Source organism: Nerophis ophidion, linkage group LG17 (genome assembly GCF_033978795.1).
Source record: "Nerophis ophidion isolate RoL-2023_Sa linkage group LG17, RoL_Noph_v1.0, whole genome shotgun sequence".
In the NCBI taxonomy this organism is placed as follows: Eukaryota; Metazoa; Chordata; class Actinopteri; order Syngnathiformes; family Syngnathidae; genus Nerophis; species Nerophis ophidion.
Window position 1 is genome coordinate 6175139 of NC_084627.1, and position 23929 is coordinate 6199067.

Here is a 23929-nt window from a genome sequence, read left to right on the forward strand (position 1 = left end):
AAGAAGAGTTGGGCGGAAGTGCGGTCCACACACATTGGGCGTAGAAGAAGAGTTGTAAAAAGGCGCCTTGAAAAGCGCACAATGGAGGCGAAAAGAAGCTTCTAGAAGGTTGCTGACGTTTGAAAGAAAGAAGCTTCTTGCTGGTAAGTTTGGTGATCGAGCGCCAGTTTGTAAACATTGTCTAACAGTGACTGTGTTTGGTGATCGAGCACCAGTTTTAAACATTGTCTAACAGTGACTGTGTTTGGTGTCAGCTAAAGACTTTGTAAACATTGTCTAACAGTGACTGTGTTTGGTGTCAGCTAAAGACTTTGTAAACATTGTCTAACAGTGACTGTGTTTGGTGTCAGCTAAAGACTTTGTAAACATTGTCTAAGAGTGTGTTTGTTGTCAGCTAAATACTTTGTAAACATTGTCTAAGAGTGTGTTTGGTGTCAGCTAAAGACTTTGTAAACATTGTCTAAGAGTGTGTTTGGTGTCAGCTAAAGACTTTGTAAACATTGTCTAACAGTGTGTTTGGTGTCAGCTAAAGACTTTGTAAACATTGTCTAAGAGTGTGTTTGGTGTCAGCTAAAGACTTTGTAAACATTGTCTAACAGTGTGTTTGGTGTCAGCGTCATGAGTAAATGTTAGTAAACATTGTCTAAGAGTGTGTTTGGTGTCAGCTAAAGACTTTGTAAACATTGTCTAACAGTGACTGTGTTTGTTGTCAGCTAAAGACTTTGTAAACATTGTCTAAGAGTGTGTTTGTTGTCAGCTAAATACTTTGTAAACATTGTCTAAGAGTGTGTTTGGTGTCAGCTAAAGACTTTGTAAACATTGTCTAAGAGTGTGTTTGGTGTCAGCTAAAGACTTTGTAAACATTGTCTAACAGTGTGTTTGGTGTCAGCTAAAGACTTTGTAAACATTGTCTAAGAGTGTGTTTGGTGTCAGCTAAAGACTTTGTAAACATTGTCTAACAGTGACTGTGTTTGGTGTCAGCTAAAGACTTTGTAAACATTGTCTAACAGTGTGTTTGGTGTCAGCTAAAGACTTTGTAAACATTGTCTAACAGTGACTGTGTTTGGTGTCAGCTAAAGACTTTGTAAACATTGTCTAAGAGTGTGTTTGGTGTCAGCTAAAGACTTTGTAAACATTGTTTAACAGTGACTGTGTTTGGTGTCAGCTAAAGACTTTGTAAACATTGTCTAAGAGTGTGTTTGTTGTCAGCTAAATACTTTGTAAACATTGTCTAAGAGTGTGTTTGTTGTCAGCTAAATACTTTGTAAACATTGTCTAAGAGTGTGTTTGGTGTCAGCTAAAGACTTTGTAAACATTGTCTAAGAGTGTGTTTGGTGTCAGCTAAAGACTTTGTAAACATTGTCTAACAGTGTGTTTGGTGTCAGCTAAAGACTTTGTAAACATTGTCTAAGAGTGTGTTTGGTGTCAGCTAAAGACTTTGTAAACATTGTCTAACAGTGTGTTTGGTGTCAGCGTCATGAGTAAATGTTAGTAAACATTGTCTAAGAGTGTGTTTGGTGTCAGCTAAAGACTTTGTAAACATTGTCTAACAGTGTGTTTGGTGTCAGCTAAAGACTTTGTAAACATTGTCTAAGAGTGTGTTTGGTGTCAGCTAAAGACTTTGTAAACATTGTCTAAGAGTGTGTTTGGTGTCAGCTAAAGACTTTGTAAACATTGTCTAACAGTGTGTTTGGTGTCAGCGTCATGAGTAAATGTTAGTAAACATTGTCTAAGAGTGTGTTTGGTGTCAGCTAAAGACTTTGTAAACATTGTCTAACAGTGACTGTGTTTGTTGTCAGCTAAAGACTTTGTAAACATTGTCTAAGAGTGTGTTTGTTGTCAGCTAAATACTTTGTAAACATTGTCTAAGAGTGTGTTTGGTGTCAGCTAAAGACTTTGTAAACATTGTCTAAGAGTGTGTTTGGTGTCAGCTAAAGACTTTGTAAACATTGTCTAACAGTGTGTTTGGTGTCAGCTAAAGACTTTGTAAACATTGTCTAAGAGTGTGTTTGGTGTCAGCTAAAGACTTTGTAAACATTGTCTAACAGTGTGTTTGGTGTCAGCGTCATGAGTAAATGTTAGTAAACATTGTCTAAGAGTGTGTTTGGTGTCAGCTAAAGACTTTGTAAACATTGTCTAACAGTGACTGTGTTTGTTGTCAGCTAAAGACTTTGTAAACATTGTCTAAGAGTGTGTTTGTTGTCAGCTAAATACTTTGTAAACATTGTCTAAGAGTGTGTTTGGTGTCAGCTAAAGACTTTGTAAACATTGTCTAAGAGTGTGTTTGGTGTCAGCTAAAGACTTTGTAAACATTGTCTAACAGTGTGTTTGGTGTCAGCTAAAGACTTTGTAAACATTGTCTAAGAGTGTGTTTGGTGTCAGCTAAAGACTTTGTAAACATTGTCTAACAGTGACTGTGTTTGGTGTCAGCTAAAGACTTTGTAAACATTGTCTAACAGTGTGTTTGGTGTCAGCTAAAGACTTTGTAAACATTGTCTAACAGTGACTGTGTTTGGTGTCAGCTAAAGACTTTGTAAACATTGTCTAAGAGTGTGTTTGGTGTCAGCTAAAGACTTTGTAAACATTGTTTAACAGTGACTGTGTTTGGTGTCAGCTAAAGACTTTGTAAACATTGTCTAAGAGTGTGTTTGTTGTCAGCTAAATACTTTGTAAACATTGTCTAAGAGTGTGTTTGTTGTCAGCTAAATACTTTGTAAACATTGTCTAAGAGTGTGTTTGGTGTCAGCTAAAGACTTTGTAAACATTGTCTAAGAGTGTGTTTGGTGTCAGCTAAAGACTTTGTAAACATTGTCTAACAGTGTGTTTGGTGTCAGCTAAAGACTTTGTAAACATTGTCTAAGAGTGTGTTTGGTGTCAGCTAAAGACTTTGTAAACATTGTCTAACAGTGTGTTTGGTGTCAGCGTCATGAGTAAATGTTAGTAAACATTGTCTAAGAGTGTGTTTGGTGTCAGCGTCATGAGTAAATGTTAGTAAACATTGTCTAAGAGTGTGTTTGGTGTCAGCTAAAGACTTTGTAAACATTGTCTAACAGTGACTGTGTTTGTTGTCAGCTAAAGACTTTGTAAACATTGTCTAAGAGTGTGTTTGTTGTCAGCTAAATACTTTGTAAACATTGTCTAAGAGTGTGTTTGGTGTCAGCTAAAGACTTTGTAAACATTGTCTAAGAGTGTGTTTGGTGTCAGCTAAAGACTTTGTAAACATTGTCTAACAGTGTGTTTGGTGTCAGCTAAAGACTTTGTAAACATTGTCTAAGAGTGTGTTTGGTGTCAGCTAAAGACTTTGTAAACATTGTCTAACAGTGACTGTGTTTGGTGTCAGCTAAAGACTTTGTAAACATTGTCTAACAGTGTGTTTGGTGTCAGCTAAAGACTTTGTAAACATTGTCTAACAGTGACTGTGTTTGGTGTCAGCTAAAGACTTTGTAAACATTGTCTAAGAGTGTGTTTGGTGTCAGCTAAAGACTTTGTAAACATTGTTTAACAGTGACTGTGTTTGGTGTCAGCTAAAGACTTTGTAAACATTGTCTAAGAGTGTGTTTGTTGTCAGCTAAATACTTTGTAAACATTGTCTAAGAGTGTGTTTGTTGTCAGCTAAATACTTTGTAAACATTGTCTAAGAGTGTGTTTGGTGTCAGCTAAAGACTTTGTAAACATTGTCTAAGAGTGTGTTTGGTGTCAGCTAAAGACTTTGTAAACATTGTCTAACAGTGTGTTTGGTGTCAGCTAAAGACTTTGTAAACATTGTCTAAGAGTGTGTTTGGTGTCAGCTAAAGACTTTGTAAACATTGTCTAACAGTGTGTTTGGTGTCAGCGTCATGAGTAAATGTTAGTAAACATTGTCTAAGAGTGTGTTTGGTGTCAGCTAAAGACTTTGTAAACATTGTCTAACAGTGTGTTTGGTGTCAGCTAAAGACTTTGTAAACATTGTCTAAGAGTGTGTTTGGTGTCAGCTAAAGACTTTGTAAACATTGTCTAAGAGTGTGTTTGGTGTCAGCTAAAGACTTTGTAAACATTGTCTAACAGTGTGTTTGGTGTCAGCGTCATGAGTAAATGTTAGTAAACATTGTCTAAGAGTGTGTTTGGTGTCAGCTAAAGACTTTGTAAACATTGTCTAACAGTGACTGTGTTTGTTGTCAGCTAAAGACTTTGTAAACATTGTCTAAGAGTGTGTTTGTTGTCAGCTAAATACTTTGTAAACATTGTCTAAGAGTGTGTTTGGTGTCAGCTAAAGACTTTGTAAACATTGTCTAAGAGTGTGTTTGGTGTCAGCTAAAGACTTTGTAAACATTGTCTAACAGTGTGTTTGGTGTCAGCTAAAGACTTTGTAAACATTGTCTAAGAGTGTGTTTGGTGTCAGCTAAAGACTTTGTAAACATTGTCTAACAGTGTGTTTGGTGTCAGCGTCATGAGTAAATGTTAGTAAACATTGTCTAAGAGTGTGTTTGGTGTCAGCTAAAGACTTTGTAAACATTGTCTAACAGTGACTGTGTTTGTTGTCAGCTAAAGACTTTGTAAACATTGTCTAAGAGTGTGTTTGTTGTCAGCTAAATACTTTGTAAACATTGTCTAAGAGTGTGTTTGGTGTCAGCTAAAGACTTTGTAAACATTGTCTAAGAGTGTGTTTGGTGTCAGCTAAAGACTTTGTAAACATTGTCTAACAGTGTGTTTGGTGTCAGCTAAAGACTTTGTAAACATTGTCTAAGAGTGTGTTTGGTGTCAGCTAAAGACTTTGTAAACATTGTCTAACAGTGACTGTGTTTGGTGTCAGCTAAAGACTTTGTAAACATTGTCTAACAGTGTGTTTGGTGTCAGCTAAAGACTTTGTAAACATTGTCTAACAGTGACTGTGTTTGGTGTCAGCTAAAGACTTTGTAAACATTGTCTAAGAGTGTGTTTGGTGTCAGCTAAAGACTTTGTAAACATTGTTTAACAGTGACTGTGTTTGGTGTCAGCTAAAGACTTTGTAAACATTGTCTAAGAGTGTGTTTGTTGTCAGCTAAATACTTTGTAAACATTGTCTAAGAGTGTGTTTGTTGTCAGCTAAATACTTTGTAAACATTGTCTAAGAGTGTGTTTGGTGTCAGCTAAAGACTTTGTAAACATTGTCTAAGAGTGTGTTTGGTGTCAGCTAAAGACTTTGTAAACATTGTCTAACAGTGTGTTTGGTGTCAGCTAAAGACTTTGTAAACATTGTCTAAGAGTGTGTTTGGTGTCAGCTAAAGACTTTGTAAACATTGTCTAACAGTGTGTTTGGTGTCAGCGTCATGAGTAAATGTTAGTAAACATTGTCTAAGAGTGTGTTTGGTGTCAGCTAAAGACTTTGTAAACATTGTCTAACAGTGACTGTGTTTGTTGTCAGCTAAAGACTTTGTAAACATTGTCTAAGAGTGTGTTTGTTGTCAGCTAAATACTTTGTAAACATTGTCTAAGAGTGTGTTTGGTGTCAGCTAAAGACTTTGTAAACATTGTCTAAGAGTGTGTTTGGTGTCAGCTAAAGACTTTGTAAACATTGTCTAACAGTGTGTTTGGTGTCAGCTAAAGACTTTGTAAACATTGTCTAAGAGTGTGTTTGGTGTCAGCTAAAGACTTTGTAAACATTGTCTAACAGTGTGTTTGGTGTCAGCTAAAGACTTTGTAAACATTGTCTAACAGTGACTGTGTTTGGTGTCAGCTAAAGACTTTGTAAACATTGTCTAACAGTGACTGTGTTTGGTGTCAGCTAAAGACTTTGTAAACATTGTCTAACAGTGACTGTGTTTGGTGTCAGCTAAAGACTTTGTAAACATTGTCTAAGAGTGTGTTTGGTGTCAGCTAAAGACTTTGTAAACATTGTCTAACAGTGACTGTGTTTGGTGTCAGCTAAAGACTTTGTAAACATTGTCTAAGAGTGTGTTTGTTGTCAGCTAAATACTTTGTAAACATTGTCTAAGAGTGTGTTTGTTGTCAGCTAAATACTTTGTAAACATTGTCTAAGAGTGTGTTTGGTGTCAGCTAAAGACTTTGTAAACATTGTCTAACAGTGACTGTGTTTGGTGTCAGCTAAATACTTTGTAAACATTGTCTAACAGTGTGTTTGGTGTCAGCTAAAGACTTTGTAAACATTGTCTAACAGTGTGTTTGGTGTCAGCTAAAGACTTTGTAAACATTGTCTAACAGTGTGTTTGGTGTCAGCTAAAGACTTTGTAAACATTGTCTAACAGTGACTGTGTTTGGTGTCAGCTAAAGACTTTGTAAACATTGTCTAACAGTGACTGTGTTTGGTGTCAGCTAAAGACTTTGTAAACATTGTCTAACAGTGACTGTGTTTGGTGTCAGCTAAAGACTTTGTAAACATTGTCTAACAGTGACTGTGTTTGTTGTCAGCTAAAGACTTTGTAAACATTGTCTAACAGTGTGTTTGGTGTCAGCTAAAGACTTTGTAAACATTGTCTAAGAGTGTGTTTGTTGTCAGCTAAATACTTTGTAAACATTGTCTAAGAGTGTGTTTGGTGTCAGCTAAAGACTTTGTAAACATTGTCTAAGAGTGTGTTTGTTGTCAGCTAAATACTTTGTAAACATTGTCTAAGAGTGTGTTTGGTGTCAGCTAAAGACTTTGTAAACATTGTCTAAGAGTGTGTTTGGTGTCAGCTAAAGACTTTGTAAACATTGTCTAACAGTGTGTTTGGTGTCAGCTAAAGACTTTGTAAACATTGTCTAACAGTGACTGTGTTTGGTGTCAGCTAAAGACTTTGTAAACATTGTCTAACAGTGTGTTTGGTGTCAGCTAAAGACTTTGTAAACATTGTCTAACAGTGACTGTGTTTGGTGTCAGCTAAAGACTTTGTAAACATTGTCTAAGAGTGTGTTTGGTGTCAGCTAAAGACTTTGTAAACATTGTCTAACAGTGACTGTGTTTGGTGTCAGCTAAAGACTTTGTAAACATTGTCTAACAGTGACTGTGTTTGGTGTCAGCTAAAGACTTTGTAAACATTGTCTAACAGTGACTGTGTTTGGTGTCAGCTAAAGACTTTGTAAACATTGTCTAACAGTGTGTTTGTTGTCAGCTAAAGACTTTGTAAACATTGTCTAACAGTGACTGTGTTTGGTGTCAGCTAAAGACTTTGTAAACATTGTCTAACAGTGTGTTTGGTGTCAGCTAAAGACTTTGTAAACATTGTCTAACAGTGACTGTGTTTGGTGTCAGCTAAAGACTTTGTAAACATTGTCTAAGAGTGACTGTGTTTGGTGTCAGCTAAAGACTTTGTAAACATTGTCTAACAGTGTGTTTGTTGTCAGCTAAAGACTTTGTAAACATTGTCTAACAGTGACAGTGTTTGGTGATCGAGCGCCAGTTAGTAAACATTGTCTAAGAGTGTGTTTGGTGTCAGCACCATGAGTAAATGTTAGTAAACATTGTCTAAGAGTGTGTTTGTTGTCAGCGTCATGAGTAAATGTTAGTAAATATTGTCTAACAGTGACTGTGTTTGGTGTCAGCTAAAGACTTTGTAAACATTGTCTAAGAGTGTGTTTGGTGTCAGCTAAAGACTTTGTAAACATTGTCTAACAGTGACTGTGTTTGGTGTCAGCTAAAGACTTTGTAAACATTGTCTAACAGTGACTGTGTTTGGTGTCAGCTAAAGACTTTGTAAACATTGTCTAACAGTGTGTTTGGTGTCAGCTAAAGACTTTGTAAACATTGTCTAACAGTGACTGTGTTTGGTGATCGAGCGCCAGTTTGTAAACATTGTCTAAGAGTGTGTTTGTTGTCAGCACCATGAGTAAATGTTAGTAAACATTGTCTAACAGTGTGTTTGTTGTCAGCGTCATGAGTAAATGTTAGTAAACATTGTCTAACAGTGACTGTGTTTGGTGTCAGCTAAAGACTTTGTAAACATTGTCTAACAGTGACTGTGTTTGGTGTCAGCTAAAGACTTTGTAAACATTGTCTAAGAGTGACTGTGTTTGGTGTCAGCTAAAGACTTTGTAAACATTGTCTAACAGTGTGTTTGGTGTCAGCTAAAGACTTTGTAAACATTGTCTAAGAGTGTGTTTGGTGTCAGCTAAAGACTTTGTAAACATTGTCTAAGAGTGTGTTTGGTGTCAGCTAAAGACTTTGTAAACATTGTCTAAGAGTGTGTTTGGTGTCAGCTAAAGACTTTGTAAACATTGTCTAACAGTGTGTTTGTTGTCAGCTAAAGACTTTGTAAACATTGTCTAACAGTGTGTTTGGTGATCGAGCGCCAGTTTGTAAACATTGTCTAACAGTGACTGTGTTTGGTGTCAGCTAAAGACTTTGTAAACATTGTCTAAGAGTGTGTTTGTTGTCAGCGCCATGAGTAAATGTTAGTAAACATTGTCTAAGAGTGTGTTTGGTGTCAGCGTCATGAGTAAATGTTAGTAAACATTGTCTAAGAGTGTGTTTGTTGTCAGCGCCATGAGTAAATGTTAGTAAACATTGTCTAAGAGTGTGTTTGGTGTCAGCACCATGAGTAAATGTTAGTAAACATTGTCTAAGAGTGTGTTTGTTGTCAACGCCATGAGTAAATGTTAGTAAACATTGTCTAAGAGTGTGTTTGTTGTCAACGCCATGAGTAAATGTTAGTAAACATTGTCTAAGAGTGTGTTTGTTGTCAGCGCCATGAGTAAATGTCAGTAAACATTGTCTAAGAGTGTGTTTGTTGTCAGCGTCATGAGTAAATGTTAGTAAACATTGTCTAAGAGTGTGTTTGTTGTCAGCGCCATGAGTAAATGTTAGTAAACATTGTCTAAAAGTGTGTTTGGTGTCAGCACCATGAGTAAATGTTAGTAAACATTGTCTAAGAGTGTGTTTGTTGTCAACGCCATGAGTAAATGTTAGTAAACATTGTCTAAGAGTGTGTTTGTTGTCAACGCCATGAGTAAATGTTAGTAAACATTGTCTAAGAGTGTGTTTGTTGTCAGCGCCATGAGTAAATGTCAGTAAACATTGTCTAAGAGTGTGTTTGTTGTCAGCGCCATGAGTAAATGTTAGTAAACATTGTCTAAGAGTGTGTTTGTTGTCAGCGCCATGAGTAAATGTTAGTAAACATTGTCTAAGAGTGTGTTTGTTGTCAGCGTCATGAGTAAATGTTAGTAAACATTGTCTAAGAGTGTGTTTGGTGTCAGCGTCATGAGTAAATGTTAGTAAACATTGTCTACGAGTGTGTTTGTTGTCAGCGCCATGAGTAAATGTTAGTAAACATTGTCTAAGAGTGTGTTTGTTGTCAGCCCCATGAGTAAATGTTAGTAAACATTGTCTAAGAGTGTGTTTGTTGTCAGCGCCATGAGTAAATGTTAGTAAACATTGTCTAAGAGTGTGTTTGTTGTCAGCGTCATGAGTAAATGTTAGTAAACATTGTCTAAGAGTGTGTTTGTTGTCAGCGTCATGAGTAAATGTTAGTAAACATTGTCTAAGAGTGTGTTTGTTGTCAGCGTCATGAGTAAATGTTAGTAAACATTGTCTAAGAGTGTGTTTGTTGTCAGCGCCATGAGTAAATGTTAGTAAACATTGTCTAAGAGTGTGTTTGTTGTCAGCGTCATGAGTAAATGTTAGTAAACATTGTCTAAGAGTGTGTTTGGTGTCAGCACCATGAGTAAATGTTAGTAAACATTGTCTAAGAGTGTGTTTGTTGTCAGCGTCATGAGTAAATGTTAGTAAACATTGTCTAAGAGTGTGTTTGGTGTCAGCGTCATGAGTAAATGTTAGTAAACATTGTCTAAGAGTGTGTTTGTTGTCAGCGTCATGAGTAAATGTTAGTAAACATTGTCTAAGAGTGTGTTTGTTGTCAGCGCCATGAGTAAATGTTAGTAAACATTGTCTAAGAGTGTGTTTGGTGTCAGCACCATGAGTAAATGTTAGTAAACATTGTCTAAGAGTGTGTTTGTTGTCAGCGCCATGAGTAAATGTTAGTAAACATTGTCTAAGAGTGTGTTTGTTGTCAGCACCATGAGTAAATGTTAGTAAACATTGTCTAAGAGTGTGTTTGTTGTCAGCCCCATGAGTAAATGTTAGTAAACATTGTCTAAGAGTGTGTTTGGTGTCAGCGCCATGAGTAAATGTTAGTAAACATTGTCTAAGAGTGTGTTTGTTGTCAGCACCATGAGTAAATGTTAGTAAACATTGTCTAAGAGTGTGTTTGTTGTCAGCGCCATGAGTAAATGTTAGTAAACATTGTCTAAGAGTGTGTTTGTTGTCAGCACCATGAGTAAATGTTAGTAAACATTGTCTAAGAGTGTGTTTGTTGTCAGCGTCATGAGTAAATGTTAGTAAACATTGTCTAAGAGTGTGTTTGTTGTCAGCACCATGAGTAAATGTTAGTAAACATTGTCTAAGAGTGTGTTTGTTGTCAGCGCCATGAGTGAGTTCCGCATCCACCACGACGTCTTTGAGCTGCTGAAGCTGCTGGAGGTGCGGCGCGGCGACGGGGCTGAAGGGGCTGAAGGTTACATCGAGCGGCTGCAGAAGCACAGGACGCCTTACGTCACCACCACAGTCTCCGCCCACAGCGCCAAGGTGAGCACGTGACCGCCGGCGAAGCGTGACGTCACCGCCAGCTTTCTCTCCAGGTGAAACTGGCGGAGTTCTCCAAGACGCCAGAAGACTTCCTGAAGAAGTACGAGGAGCTGAAGTCCAAGAACGTGCGCTACCTGGACCCGCTGGTCTACCTGCTGTCCAGACTGTGTGAGGACCAGGAGGTAAGCAAGGAAGTGGGCCACGCCCCCACGCCACCCCACTGAGCGGCCTCTTGTGGCGCAGACCCTCCAGTGTTTGCAGCACTATGCCAGAGAGCGCTCGGAGGCCTGCGCCCTCGCCACCGCCGCCGCCGCGCCCGCCGTCTCCAAGATGTCCATGCAGGAGCTGGACGAGCTGAGGAAGAAGCTGGGCAACGTGACGGCGGCGTCCAGCGCTCCCATGGTGAGAAGTTACGCCTGACTCCGCCCCCTCCGCCCAGCCTCTTTCCTTCTCTCCTGTGATTGGTCCGCAGTCGGCCGAGGTCGCCAGGAAGATGCTGCGCGAAAAACACAGCAAGAAGAATCCTGGTCAGCTCAGTCCCGTCTTCCCCGCCTGGCTCTACGACAGACACGCCCTTCTGGGCGACTTCATCGCCGGCCCCGCCCCTTCTGCCCATACGCCCGCTTCTCTGGGTGAGTCTGTCTGTCTGTCTGTCTGTCTGTCTGTCTGTCTGTCTGTCTGTGTGTGTGTGTGTGTGTGTGTGTGTGTGTGTGTGTGTGTGTGTGTGTGTGTGTGTGTGTGTGTGTGTGTGTGTGTGCTCCAAATAGCCAACAACATGTGTGTGGATAATACTTTGTCGTCAACACATCTTTCAACTAATTAGTTGATTAGCTAGCGTGGAGGAGAGGGTTAGTTTGGCGGGCACTTTGCACTGTGGAGGCACGTTAGCCAACAGCATGTTCTCCTAGAATGAGTCACTTTTCCCTCTCCAGTTGCAAATCCCTCCTTTTTATCTCTGTAGAAACATCAACAATTATTTTCACTTCCTTCTAACCTCCAATGAACAAGTGTTCAAAGGTTGACCCTGTCTTCAACTACATTTCCACTAACTTGTAGGTACTTGAACTACATTTCCACTAACTTGTAGGTACTAGAACTACATTTCCACTAGCTTGTAGGTACTAGAACTACATTTCCACTAGCTTGTAGGTACTTGAACTACATTTCCACTAGCTTGTAGGTACTTGAACTACATTTCCACTAACTTGTAGGTACTTGAACTACATTTCCACTAGCTTGTAGGTACTTGAACTACATTTCCACTAACTTGTAGGTACTTGAACTACATTTCCACTAACTTGTAGGTACTTGAACTACATTTCCACTAACTTGTTGGTACTTGAACTACATTTCCACTAGCTTGTAGGTACTTGAACTACATTTCCACTAACTTGTAGGTACTTGAACTACATTTCCACTAACTTGTAGGTACTTGAACTACATTTCCACTAACTTGTAAGTACTTGAACTACATTTCCACTAGCTTGTAGGTACTTGAACTACATTTCCACTAACTTGTAGGTACTTGAACTACATTTCTACTAGCTTGTAGGTACTTGAACTACATTTCCACTAGCTTGTAGGTACTTGAACTACATTTCCACTAACTTGTAGGTACTTGAACTACATTTCCACTAGCTTGTAGGTACTTGAACTACATTTCCACTAGCTTGTAGGTACTTGAACTACATTTCCACTAGCTTGTAGGTACTTGAACTACATTTCCACTAGCTTGTAGGTACTTGAACTACATTTCCACTAACTTGTAGGTACTTGAACTACATTTCCACTAACTTGTAGGTACTTGAACTACATTTCCACTAGCTTGTAGGTACTTGAACTACATTTCCACTAGCTTGTAGGTACTTGAACTACATTTCCACTAACTTTTAGGTACTTGAACTACATTTCCACTAACTTGTAGGTACTTGAACTACATTTCCACTAGCTTGTAGGTACTTGAACTACATTTCCACTAGCTTGTAGGTACTTGAACTACATTTCCACTAACTTGTAGGTACTTGAACTACATTTCCACTAACTTGTTGGTACTTGAACTACATTTCCACTAGCTTGTAGGTACTTGAACTACATTTCCACTAACTTGTAGGTACTTGAACTACATTTCCACTAACTTGTAGGTACTTGAACTACATTTCCACTAGCTTGTAGGTACTTGAACTACATTTCCACTAACTTGTAGGTACTTGAACTACATTTCCACTAACTTGTTGGTACTTGAACTACATTTCCACTAACTTGTAGGTACTTGAACTACATTTCCACTAACTTGTAGGTACTTGAACTACATTTCCACTAACTTGTAGGTACTTGAACTACATTTCCACTAGCTTGTAGGTACTTGAACTACATTTCCACTAACTTGTAGGTACTTGAACTACATTTCCACTAACTTGTTGGTACTTGAACTACATTTCCACTAACTTGTAGGTACTTGAACTACATTTCCACTAACTTGTAGGTACTTGAACTACATTTCCACTAGCTTGTAGGTACTTCAACTACATTTCCACTAACTTGTAGGTACTTGAACTACATTTCCACTAACTTGTAGGTACTTGAACTACATTTCCACTAACTTGTAGGTACTTGAACTACATTTCCACTAGCTTGTAGGTACTTGAACTACATTTCCACTAACTTGTAGGTACTTGAACTACATTTCCACTAGCTTGTAGGTACTTGAACTACATTTCCACTAACTTGTAGGTACTTGAACTACATTTCCACTAACTTGTTGGTACTTGAACTACATTTCCACTAACTTGTTGGTACTTGAACTACATTTCCACTAACTTGTAGGTACTTGAACTACATTTCCACTAACTTGTAGGTACTTGAACTACATTTCCACTAACTTGTTGGTACTTGAACTACATTTCCACTAACTTGTAGGTACTTGAACTACATTTCCACTAACTTGTAGGTACTTGAACTACATTTCCACTAACTTGTAGGTACTTGAACTACATTTCCACTAGCTTGTAGGTACTTGAACTACATTTCCACTAACTTGTAGGTACTTGAACTACATTTCCACTAACTTGTTGGTACTTGAACTACATTTCCACTAACTTGTAGGTACTTGAACTACATTTCCACTAACTTGTAGGTACTTGAACTACATTTCCACTAACTTGTAGGTACTTGAACTACATTTCCACTAACTTGTAGGTACTTGAACTACATTTCCACTAGCTTGTAGGTACTTGAACTACATTTCCACTAACTTGTAGGTACTTGAACTACATTTCTACTAGCTTGTAGGTACTTGAACTACATTTCCACTAACTTGTAGGTACTTGAACTACATTTCCACTAACTTGTAGGTACTTGAACTACATTTCCACTAACTTGTAAGTACTTGAACTACATTTCCACTAGCTTGTAGGTACTTGAACTACATTTCCACTAACTTGTAGGTACTTGAACTACATTTCTACTAGCTTGTAGGTACTTGAACTACATTTCCACTAGCTTGTAGGTACTTGAACTACATTTCCACTAACTTGTAGGTACTTGAACTACATTTCCACTAGCTTGTAGGTACTTGAACTACATTTCCACTAGCTTGTAGGTACTTGAACTACATTTCCACTAGCTTGTAGGTACTTGAACTACATTTCCACTAGCTTGTAGGTACTTGAACTACATTTCCACTAACTTGTAGGTACTTGAACTACATTTCCACTAACTTGTAGGTACTTGAACTACATTTCCACTAGCTTGTAGGTACTTGAACTACATTTCCACTAGCTTGTAGGTACTTGAACTACATTTCCACTAACTTTTAGGTACTTGAACTACATTTCCACTAACTTGTAGGTACTTGAACTACATTTCCACTAGCTTGTAGGTACTTGAACTACATTTCCACTAGCTTGTAGGTACTTGAACTACATTTCCACTAACTTGTAGGTACTTGAACTACATTTCCACTAACTTGTTGGTACTTGAACTACATTTCCACTAGCTTGTAGGTACTTGAACTACATTTCCACTAACTTGTAGGTACTTGAACTACATTTCCACTAACTTGTAGGTACTTGAACTACATTTCCACTAGCTTGTAGGTACTTGAACTACATTTCCACTAACTTGTAGGTACTTGAACTACATTTCCACTAACTTGTTGGTACTTGAACTACATTTCCACTAACTTGTAGGTACTTGAACTACATTTCCACTAACTTGTAGGTACTTGAACTACATTTCCACTAACTTGTAGGTACTTGAACTACATTTCCACTAGCTTGTAGGTACTTGAACTACATTTCCACTAACTTGTAGGTACTTGAACTACATTTCCACTAACTTGTTGGTACTTGAACTACATTTCCACTAACTTGTAGGTACTTGAACTACATTTCCACTAACTTGTAGGTACTTGAACTACATTTCCACTAGCTTGTAGGTACTTCAACTACATTTCCACTAACTTGTAGGTACTTGAACTACATTTCCACTAACTTGTAGGTACTTGAACTACATTTCCACTAACTTGTAGGTACTTGAACTACATTTCCACTAGCTTGTAGGTACTTGAACTACATTTCCACTAACTTGTAGGTACTTGAACTACATTTCCACTAGCTTGTAGGTACTTGAACTACATTTCCACTAACTTGTAGGTACTTGAACTACATTTCCACTAACTTGTTGGTACTTGAACTACATTTCCACTAACTTGTTGGTACTTGAACTACATTTCCACTAACTTGTAGGTACTTGAACTACATTTCCACTAACTTGTAGGTACTTGAACTACATTTCCACTAACTTGTTGGTACTTGAACTACATTTCCACTAACTTGTAGGTACTTGAACTACATTTCCACTAACTTGTAGGTACTTGAACTACATTTCCACTAACTTGTAGGTACTTGAACTACATTTCCACTAGCTTGTAGGTACTTGAACTACATTTCCACTAACTTGTAGGTACTTGAACTACATTTCCACTAACTTGTTGGTACTTGAACTACATTTCCACTAACTTGTAGGTACTTGAACTACATTTCCACTAACTTGTAGGTACTTGAACTACATTTCCACTAACTTGTAGGTACTTGAACTACATTTCCACTAACTTGTAGGTACTTGAACTACATTTCCACTAGCTTGTAGGTACTTGAACTACATTTCCACTAACTTGTAGGTACTTGAACTACATTTCTACTAGCTTGTAGGTACTTGAACTACATTTCCACTAGCTTGTAGGTACTTGAACTACATTTCCACTAACTTGTAGGTACTTGAACTACATTTCCACTAGCTTGTAGGTACTTGAACTACATTTCCACTAACTTGTAGGTACTTGAACTACATTTCCACTAGCTTGTAGGTACTTGAACTACATTTCCACTAACTTGTAGGTACTTGAACTACATTTCCACTAACTTGTTGGTACTTGAACTACATTTCCACTAACTTGTTGGTACTTGAACTACATTTCCACTAACTTGTAGGTACTTGAACTACATTTCCACTAACTTGTAGGTACTTGAACTACATTTCCACTAACTTGTTGGTACTTGAACTACATTTCCACTAACTTGTAGGTACTTGAACTACATTTCCACTAACTTGTAGGTACTTGAACTACATTTCCACTAACTTGTAGGTACTTGAACTACATTTCCACTAGCTTGTAGGTACTTGAACTACATTTCCACTAACTTGTAGGTACTTGAACTACATTTCTACTAGCTTGTAGGTACTTGAACTACATTTCCACTAGCTTGTAGGTACTTGAACTACATTTCCACTAACTTGTAGGTACTTGAACTACATTTCCACTAGCTTGTAGGTACTTGAACTACATTTCCACTAGCTTGTAGGTACTTGAACTACATTTCCACTAACTTTTAGGTACTTGAACTACATTTCCACTAACTTGTAGGTACTTGAACTACATTTCCACTAGCTTGTAGGTACTTGAACTACATTTCCACTAAATTGTAGGTACTTGAACTACATTTCCACTAACTTGTAGGTACTTGAACTACATTTCCACTAACTTGTAGGTACTTGAACTACATTTCCACTAACTTGTAGGTACTTGAACTACATTTCCACTAGCTTGTAGGTACTTGAACTACATTTCCACTAGCTTGTAGGTACTTGAACTACATTTCCACTAATTGTAGGTACTTGAACTACATTTCCACTAACTTGTAGGTACTTGAACTACATTTCCACTAGCTTGTAGGTACTTGAACTACATTTCCACTAGCTTGTAGGGACTAAAACTACATTTCCACTAACTTGTAGGTACTTGAACTACATTTCCACTAGCTTGTAGGTACTTGAACTACATTTCCACTAGCTTGTAGGGACTAAAACTACATTTCCACTAACTTGTAGGTACTTGAACTACATTTCCACTAGCTTGTAGGTACTTGAACTACATTTCCACTAACTTGTAGGTACTTGAACTACATTTCCACTAGCTTGTAGGTACTTGAACTACATTTCCACTAGCTTGTAGGTACTTGAACTACATTTCCACTAACTTTTAGGTACTTGAACTACATTTCCACTAACTTGTAGGTACTTGAACTACATTTCCACTAGCTTGTAGGTACTTGAACTACATTTCCACTAAATTGTAGGTACTTGAACTACATTTCCACTAACTTGTAGGTACTTGAACTACATTTCCACTAACTTGTAGGTACTTGAACTACATTTCCACTAACTTGTAGGTACTTGAACTACATTTCCACTAGCTTGTAGGTACTTGAACTACATTTCCACTAGCTTGTAGGTACTTGAACTACATTTCCACTAATTGTAGGTACTTGAACTACATTTCCACTAACTTGTAGGTACTTGAACTACATTTCCACTAACTTGTAGGTACTTGAACTACATTTCCACTAGCTTGTAGGTACTTGAACTACATTTCCACTAACTTGTAGGTACTTGAACTACATTTCCACTAGCTTGTAGGTACTTGAACTACATTTCCACTAACTTGTAGGTACTTGAACTACATTTCCACTAACTTGTAGGTACTTGAACTACATTTCCACTAACTTGTAGGTACTTGAACTACATTTCCACTAACTTGTAGGTACTTGAACTACATTTCCACTAGCTTGTAGGTACTTGAACTACATTTCCACTAACTTGTAGGTACTTGAACTACATTTCCACTAGCTTGTAGGTACTTGAACTACATTTCCACTAACTTGTAGGTACTTGAACTACATTTCCACTAACTTGTAGGTACTTGAACTACATTTCCACTAGCTTGTAGGTACTTGAACTACATTTCCACTAACTTGTAGGTACTTGAACTACATTTCTACTAGCTTGTAGGTACTTGAACTACATTTCCACTAGCTTGTAGGTACTTGAACTACATTTCCACTAACTTGTAGGTACTTGAACTACATTTCCACTAGCTTGTAGGTACTTGAACTACATTTCCACTAGCTTGTAGGTACTTGAACTACATTTCCACTAACTTTTAGGTACTTGAACTACATTTCCACTAACTTGTAGGTACTTGAACTACATTTCCACTAGCTTGTAGGTACTTGAACTACATTTCCACTAAATTGTAGGTACTTGAACTACATTTCCACTAACTTGTAGGTACTTGAACTACATTTCCACTAACTTGTAGGTACTTGAACTACATTTCCACTAACTTGTAGGTACTTGAACTACATTTCCACTAGCTTGTAGGTACTTGAACTACATTTCCACTAGCTTGTAGGTACTTGAACTACATTTCCACTAATTGTAGGTACTTGAACTACATTTCCACTAACTTGTAGGTACTTGAACTACATTTCCACTAGCTTGTAGGTACTTGAACTACATTTCCACTAGCTTGTAGGGACTAAAACTACATTTCCACTAACTTGTAGGTACTTGAACTACATTTCCACTAGCTTGTAGGTACTTGAACTACATTTCCACTAGCTTGTAGGGACTAAAACTACATTTCCACTAACTTGTAGGTACTTGAACTACATTTCCACTAGCTTGTAGGTACTTGAACTACATTTCCACTAACTTGTAGGTACTTGAACTACATTTCCACTAGCTTGTAGGTACTTGAACTACATTTCCACTAGCTTGTAGGTACTTGAACTACATTTCCACTAACTTTTAGGTACTTGAACTACATTTCCACTAACTTGTAGGTACTTGAACTACATTTCCACTAGCTTGTAGGTACTTGAACTACATTTCCACTAAATTGTAGGTACTTGAACTACATTTCCACTAACTTGTAGGTACTTGAACTACATTTCCACTAACTTGTAGGTACTTGAACTACATTTCCACTAACTTGTAGGTACTTGAACTACATTTCCACTAGCTTGTAGGTACTTGAACTACATTTCCACTAGCTTGTAGGTACTTGAACTACATTTCCACTAATTGTAGGTACTTGAACTACATTTCCACTAACTTGTAGGTACTTGAACTACATTTCCACTAACTTGTAGGTACTTGAACTACATTTCCACTAGCTTGTAGGTACTTGAACTACATTTCCACTAACTTGTAGGTACTTGAACTACATTTCCACTAGCTTGTAGGTACTTGAACTACATTTCCACTAACTTGTAGGTACTTGAACTACATTTCCACTAACTTGTAGGTACTTGAACTACATTTCCACTAACTTGTAGGTACTTGAACTACATTTCCACTAGCTTGTAGGTACTTGAACTACATTTCCACTAGCTTGTAGGTACTTGAACTACATTTCCACTAACTTGTAGGTACTTGAACTACATTTCCACTAACTTGTAGGTACTTGAACTACATTTCCACTAGCTTGTAGGTACTTGAACTACATTTCCACTAATTTGCAGGTACTTGAACTACATTTCCACTAACTTGTAGGTACTTGAACTACATTTCCACTAACTTGCAGGTACTTGAACTACATTTCCACTAACTTGCAGGTACTTGAACTACATTTCCACTAGCTTGTAGGTACTTGAACTACATTTCCACTAGGTTGTAGGTACTTGAACTACATTTCCACTAACTTGCAGGTACTTGAACTACATTTCCACTAACTTGCAGGTACTTGAACTACATTTCCACTAGCTTGTAGGGACTAAAACTACATTTCCACTAGGTTGTAGGTACTTGAACTACATTTCCACTAACTTGCAGGTACTTGAACTACATTTCCACTAACTTGCAGGTACTTGAACTACATTTCCACTAGCTTGTAGGTACTTGAACTACATTTCCACTAGCTTGTAGGTACTTGAACTACATTTCCACTAGCTTGTAAGGACTAGAACTACATTTCCACTAGCTTGTAGGGACTAGAACTACATTTCCACTAGGTTGTAGGTACTTGTACTACATTTCCACTAGGTTGTAGGTACTTGTACTACATTTCCACTAGCTTGTAGGTACTTGAACTACATTTCCACTAGCTTGGCTACTTTTTAAAGAAGTAGCCTTAGCTTAGCTATTTTCAGAGCCATGTAGCAGTTAGCTAAGCTCCATGATTGTGGCAGACATGTTTGCTACATTTCATTTTCTTTGTTGTATTACAAGACACTATCTGACACTTTCTTCTACTCTTTATATTTGGACTTTGAATAGTTGAACGACGAACAAGACATTTGTTATTTCATGCTATAAATCACAAATGGCTATTCAGAAGAAGGAAGTTGGCTCATAGAATAAACATTGTACTCTTTGTGAGTTTTGCATTTGGAGCAGTTAGAAAAGAAACAGACGTTGGCTATAAAGTCCAAGGCAGAATCCACTTAAGCAGAAACCAAAAGAAAAATGACAGCTGCTCAGAAATGTGCCAGGAAGTCTCATGTCAGAACCATCAAAGTAAAAATGCCAAAGTCATGTGTGAATAATTTCAATAAGTAAGAAGAATTATCTGTGGCTGTGAAGTGAACACTAGTAAGGTTGTAAATACTGTGTAGAGTAGACTAACCCATGTGGTTCCTGTGGATGTCAAGACAAATAAGAGAAAATGTATTTATGTCACCTGTGTTGTCTGAACATCTCGCCCCCCCACCTGCCTGTGGACTGGCGGCCACCAGACCCCGTCTATTTGGTGAAGTGTGCGTGTCCTTGCAGGCGCCATGCCCGTGGCCGCCCAGGAGCAGGCGGTGCTGGAGGACCTGCTCTACGTCCTGGTCGGCGTGGACGGACAGGACGTGAGGGCTCAGCCGGTTCTGGGCCGGCAGAACCGCTCCTTCGTGGTGGACGCCACCCTGGACACGTCGGTCAAGGAGCTGGTGAACAGGATCTTACCCATGGCGTCGTACTACTCCACCGTCACACGGTCAGTCGCCGCCATGGCCTGAGGTGTGCAGGGCCGCGTGCTGAGGTGATGTCTGCCCTGCAGCTTCATGGAGGAGAAGTGGTCCTTTGAGTACGGCCAGGTGAACCAGGCCCTGACGGCGGCCATGCGCACGCTGATGAAGGAGTACCTGATTCTGGTCACGCAGCTGGAACACGTGCACAGGCAAGGAACCTTGTCCCTGCAGAAGCTCTGGTTCTACATTCAGCCCACCATGAGGACCATGGAGATCCTGGCCTCCGTCGGTACGTCACCCCCCACCGGGCCAGCCGTCCTCCTGTCTGACTTCCTGTCTGTGCGTTAGCCTCGTCCGTGGACAAAGGCGAGTGTATGGGCGGAGCCACGCTCAGCCTTCTTCACGACCGCACCTTCAACTTCACGGGCGACGCCCAGGCGCAGGAAGTGTGCCTGTACCTGACCAAGGCCGCCAGTCTTCCCTACTTTGAGATCCTGGAGAAGTGGATCTACAGGGGCGTCATCCGGGACCCGTACAGGTGATGTCGGAGGGCAGGGCTTTGCTCAGGTCAGCGTGGACATGTGTGTGTGTGTGTGTGTGTGTGTGTGCAGTGAGTTCATGGTGGAGGAACACGAGCTGCAGAAGGAGAAGATCCAGGAGGACTACAACGACAAGTACTGGGACCAGAGGTACACTGTGGTGCAGCACCGCATCCCCTCCTTCCTGCAGAAGATGGCCGACAAGATCCTCAGCACAGGTAAGGGCCTTCACCCGTCAAACACCACACCACAGCTCACGTGTGCACCTGTCAGGTAAATACCTGAACGTGGTGCGTGAGTGCGGCCGTGACGTCACCTGTCCTGACGCCAAGGAGGTCCTGTACACGCTGAAGGAGCGTGCTTACGTGGAGCAGATCGAGAAGGCCTTCAACTACGCCAGCAAGGTTCTTCTGGACTTCCTGATGGAGGAGAAGGAGCTGGTGTCCCGCCTCAGGTACATGCACGCTAGTTAGCTTACTTGCTAATCCTACCTGGATGATGAGCATCCCAACACAGTAGCCTAGTAGGCCCAAATCTTCAGTAAAAACAAGGCGGAGACTTTCCCCGAGATTGCCAGCATTTATGTGTGGTGGGGGCGTGGCCAATTGTGATTCCTAATGATGAAAAGTTTAAGCAAATATTTTATGTATATTGAAAAAATATATATATATATATATAATACATTCACACACACACAGTGGGGCAAAAAAGTATTTAGTCAGCCAGCGATTGTGCAAGTTGTCCCACTTCAAATGATGACAGAGGTCTGTCATTTTCATCATAGGTACACTTCAACTGGGAGAGACAGAATGTGGAAAAAAATCCAGGAATTCACATTGTAGGAATTTTAAATAATTTATTAGTAAATGATGGTGGAAAATAAGTATTTGGTCGAGCATTCAAAGCTCTCACTGATGGAAGGAGGTTTTGGCTCCAAATCTCACGATACATGGCCCCATTCATTCTTTCCTTAACACGGATCAATCGTCCTGTCCCCTTAGCAGAAAAACAGCCCCAAAGCATGAAGTTTCCACCCCCATGCTTCACAGTAGGTGTGGTGTTCTTGGGATGCAACTCAGTATTCTTCTTCCTCCAAACACGAGGAGTTGAGTTTATACCAAAAAGTTCTATTTTGGTTTCATCTGACCACATGACATTCTCCCAATCCTCTGCTGTATCATCCATGTATCCATTTTGGTATCAACTCAACTCGTCGTGTTTGGAGGAAGAAGAATACTGAGTTGCATCCCAAGAACACCACACCTACTGTGAAGCATGGGGGTGGAAACATCATGCTTTGGGGCTGTTTTTCTGCTAAGGGGACAGGACGATTGATCCGTGTTAAGGAAAGAATGAATGGGGCCATGTATCCTGAGATTTGGAGCCAAAACCTCCTTCCATCAGTGAGAGCTTTGAATGCTTGACCAAATACTTATTTTCCACCAAAATTAGCAAAATAATTCTTTAAAAATCCTACAATGTGAATTCCTGGATGTTTTTTTCCACATTCTGTCTCTCCCAGTTGAAGTGTACCTATGATGAAAATGACAGACCTCTGTCATCATTTGAAGTGGGACAACTTGCACAATCGCTGGCTGACTAAATACCATTTTTGCCCCACTGTGTGTGTGTGTGTGTGTGTGTGTGTATATATGTATATGTATATATATACATATATATGTATATGTATATATATATATATATATATATAATGTGTATATATATATATATATATAACCATGTATGTATATATGTAACAGCATGTATGTGTATATTTGTAATAACATGTATACATATATATATATATATGTATATATATATATATATATGTGTGTATATATACACACATACAGTATAGAACAGTGGTTCGCAGTCTTTTTTCAGTGATGTACCCTATGTGAACAATTTTTTAATTCAAGTACCCCCTAATCAGAGCAAAGCAATTTTTAGTTGAAAAAAAGAGATAAAGAAGTAAAATACAGCACTATGTCATCACTTTATGATTTATTAAATTGTATAACAGTGCAAAATATTGCTCATTTGTAGTGGTCTTTCTTGAGCTTTTTGGAAAAAAAGATATAAAAATAACTAAAGACTTGTTGAAAAATAAACAAGTGATTCAGTTATAATGCAGATTTCTCCACATAGAAGTAATCATCAACTTAAAGAGCCCTCTTTGGGGATTGTAATAGAGATCCATCTGGATTCATCAACTTACTTCTAAACATTTCTGCACAAAAAAAGAAATCTTTAACATCAATATTTATGGAACATGTCCACAAAACAAATCTAGCTGTCAACACTGAATATTGCATTGTTGCATTTCTTTTCACACTTTATGAACTTACATTCATATTTTGTTGAAGTATTATTCAATAAATATATTTATAAAGGATTTTTGAATTGTTGCTATTTTTAGAATATTTAAAACAATCTCACGTACCCCTTGGCATACCTCCAAGTACCCCCAGGGGTACACGCACCCCCATTTGAGAACCACTGCCAGAGTATACATACATACATGTGCAAAATGTTCCTCTTTTCCTTCCTTTAGTTTTTCTTTT

The 23929-nt window shown here is 38.7% G+C and overlaps 1 protein-coding gene across 1 annotated transcript in view; it reads left to right on the top strand.

Moving 5' to 3' along the window:
- The window catches only part of tubgcp2 (tubulin gamma complex component 2), a 26978-nt gene continuing 3049 nt past the window's right edge, over positions 1-23929 (top strand). The window contains exons 1-10 of the mRNA XM_061875897.1: positions 1-143; positions 10369-10531; positions 10585-10713; positions 10775-10933; positions 11004-11163; positions 20645-20852; positions 20916-21115; positions 21175-21364; positions 21438-21583; positions 21639-21819. Of these exons, the coding sequence (XP_061731881.1) occupies positions 10373-10531; positions 10585-10713; positions 10775-10933; positions 11004-11163; positions 20645-20852; positions 20916-21115; positions 21175-21364; positions 21438-21583; positions 21639-21819 (1532 nt within the window). The 5' untranslated portion in view covers positions 1-143; positions 10369-10372. The remainder of the gene's footprint in view (positions 144-10368; positions 10532-10584; positions 10714-10774; positions 10934-11003; positions 11164-20644; positions 20853-20915; positions 21116-21174; positions 21365-21437; positions 21584-21638; positions 21820-23929) is intronic.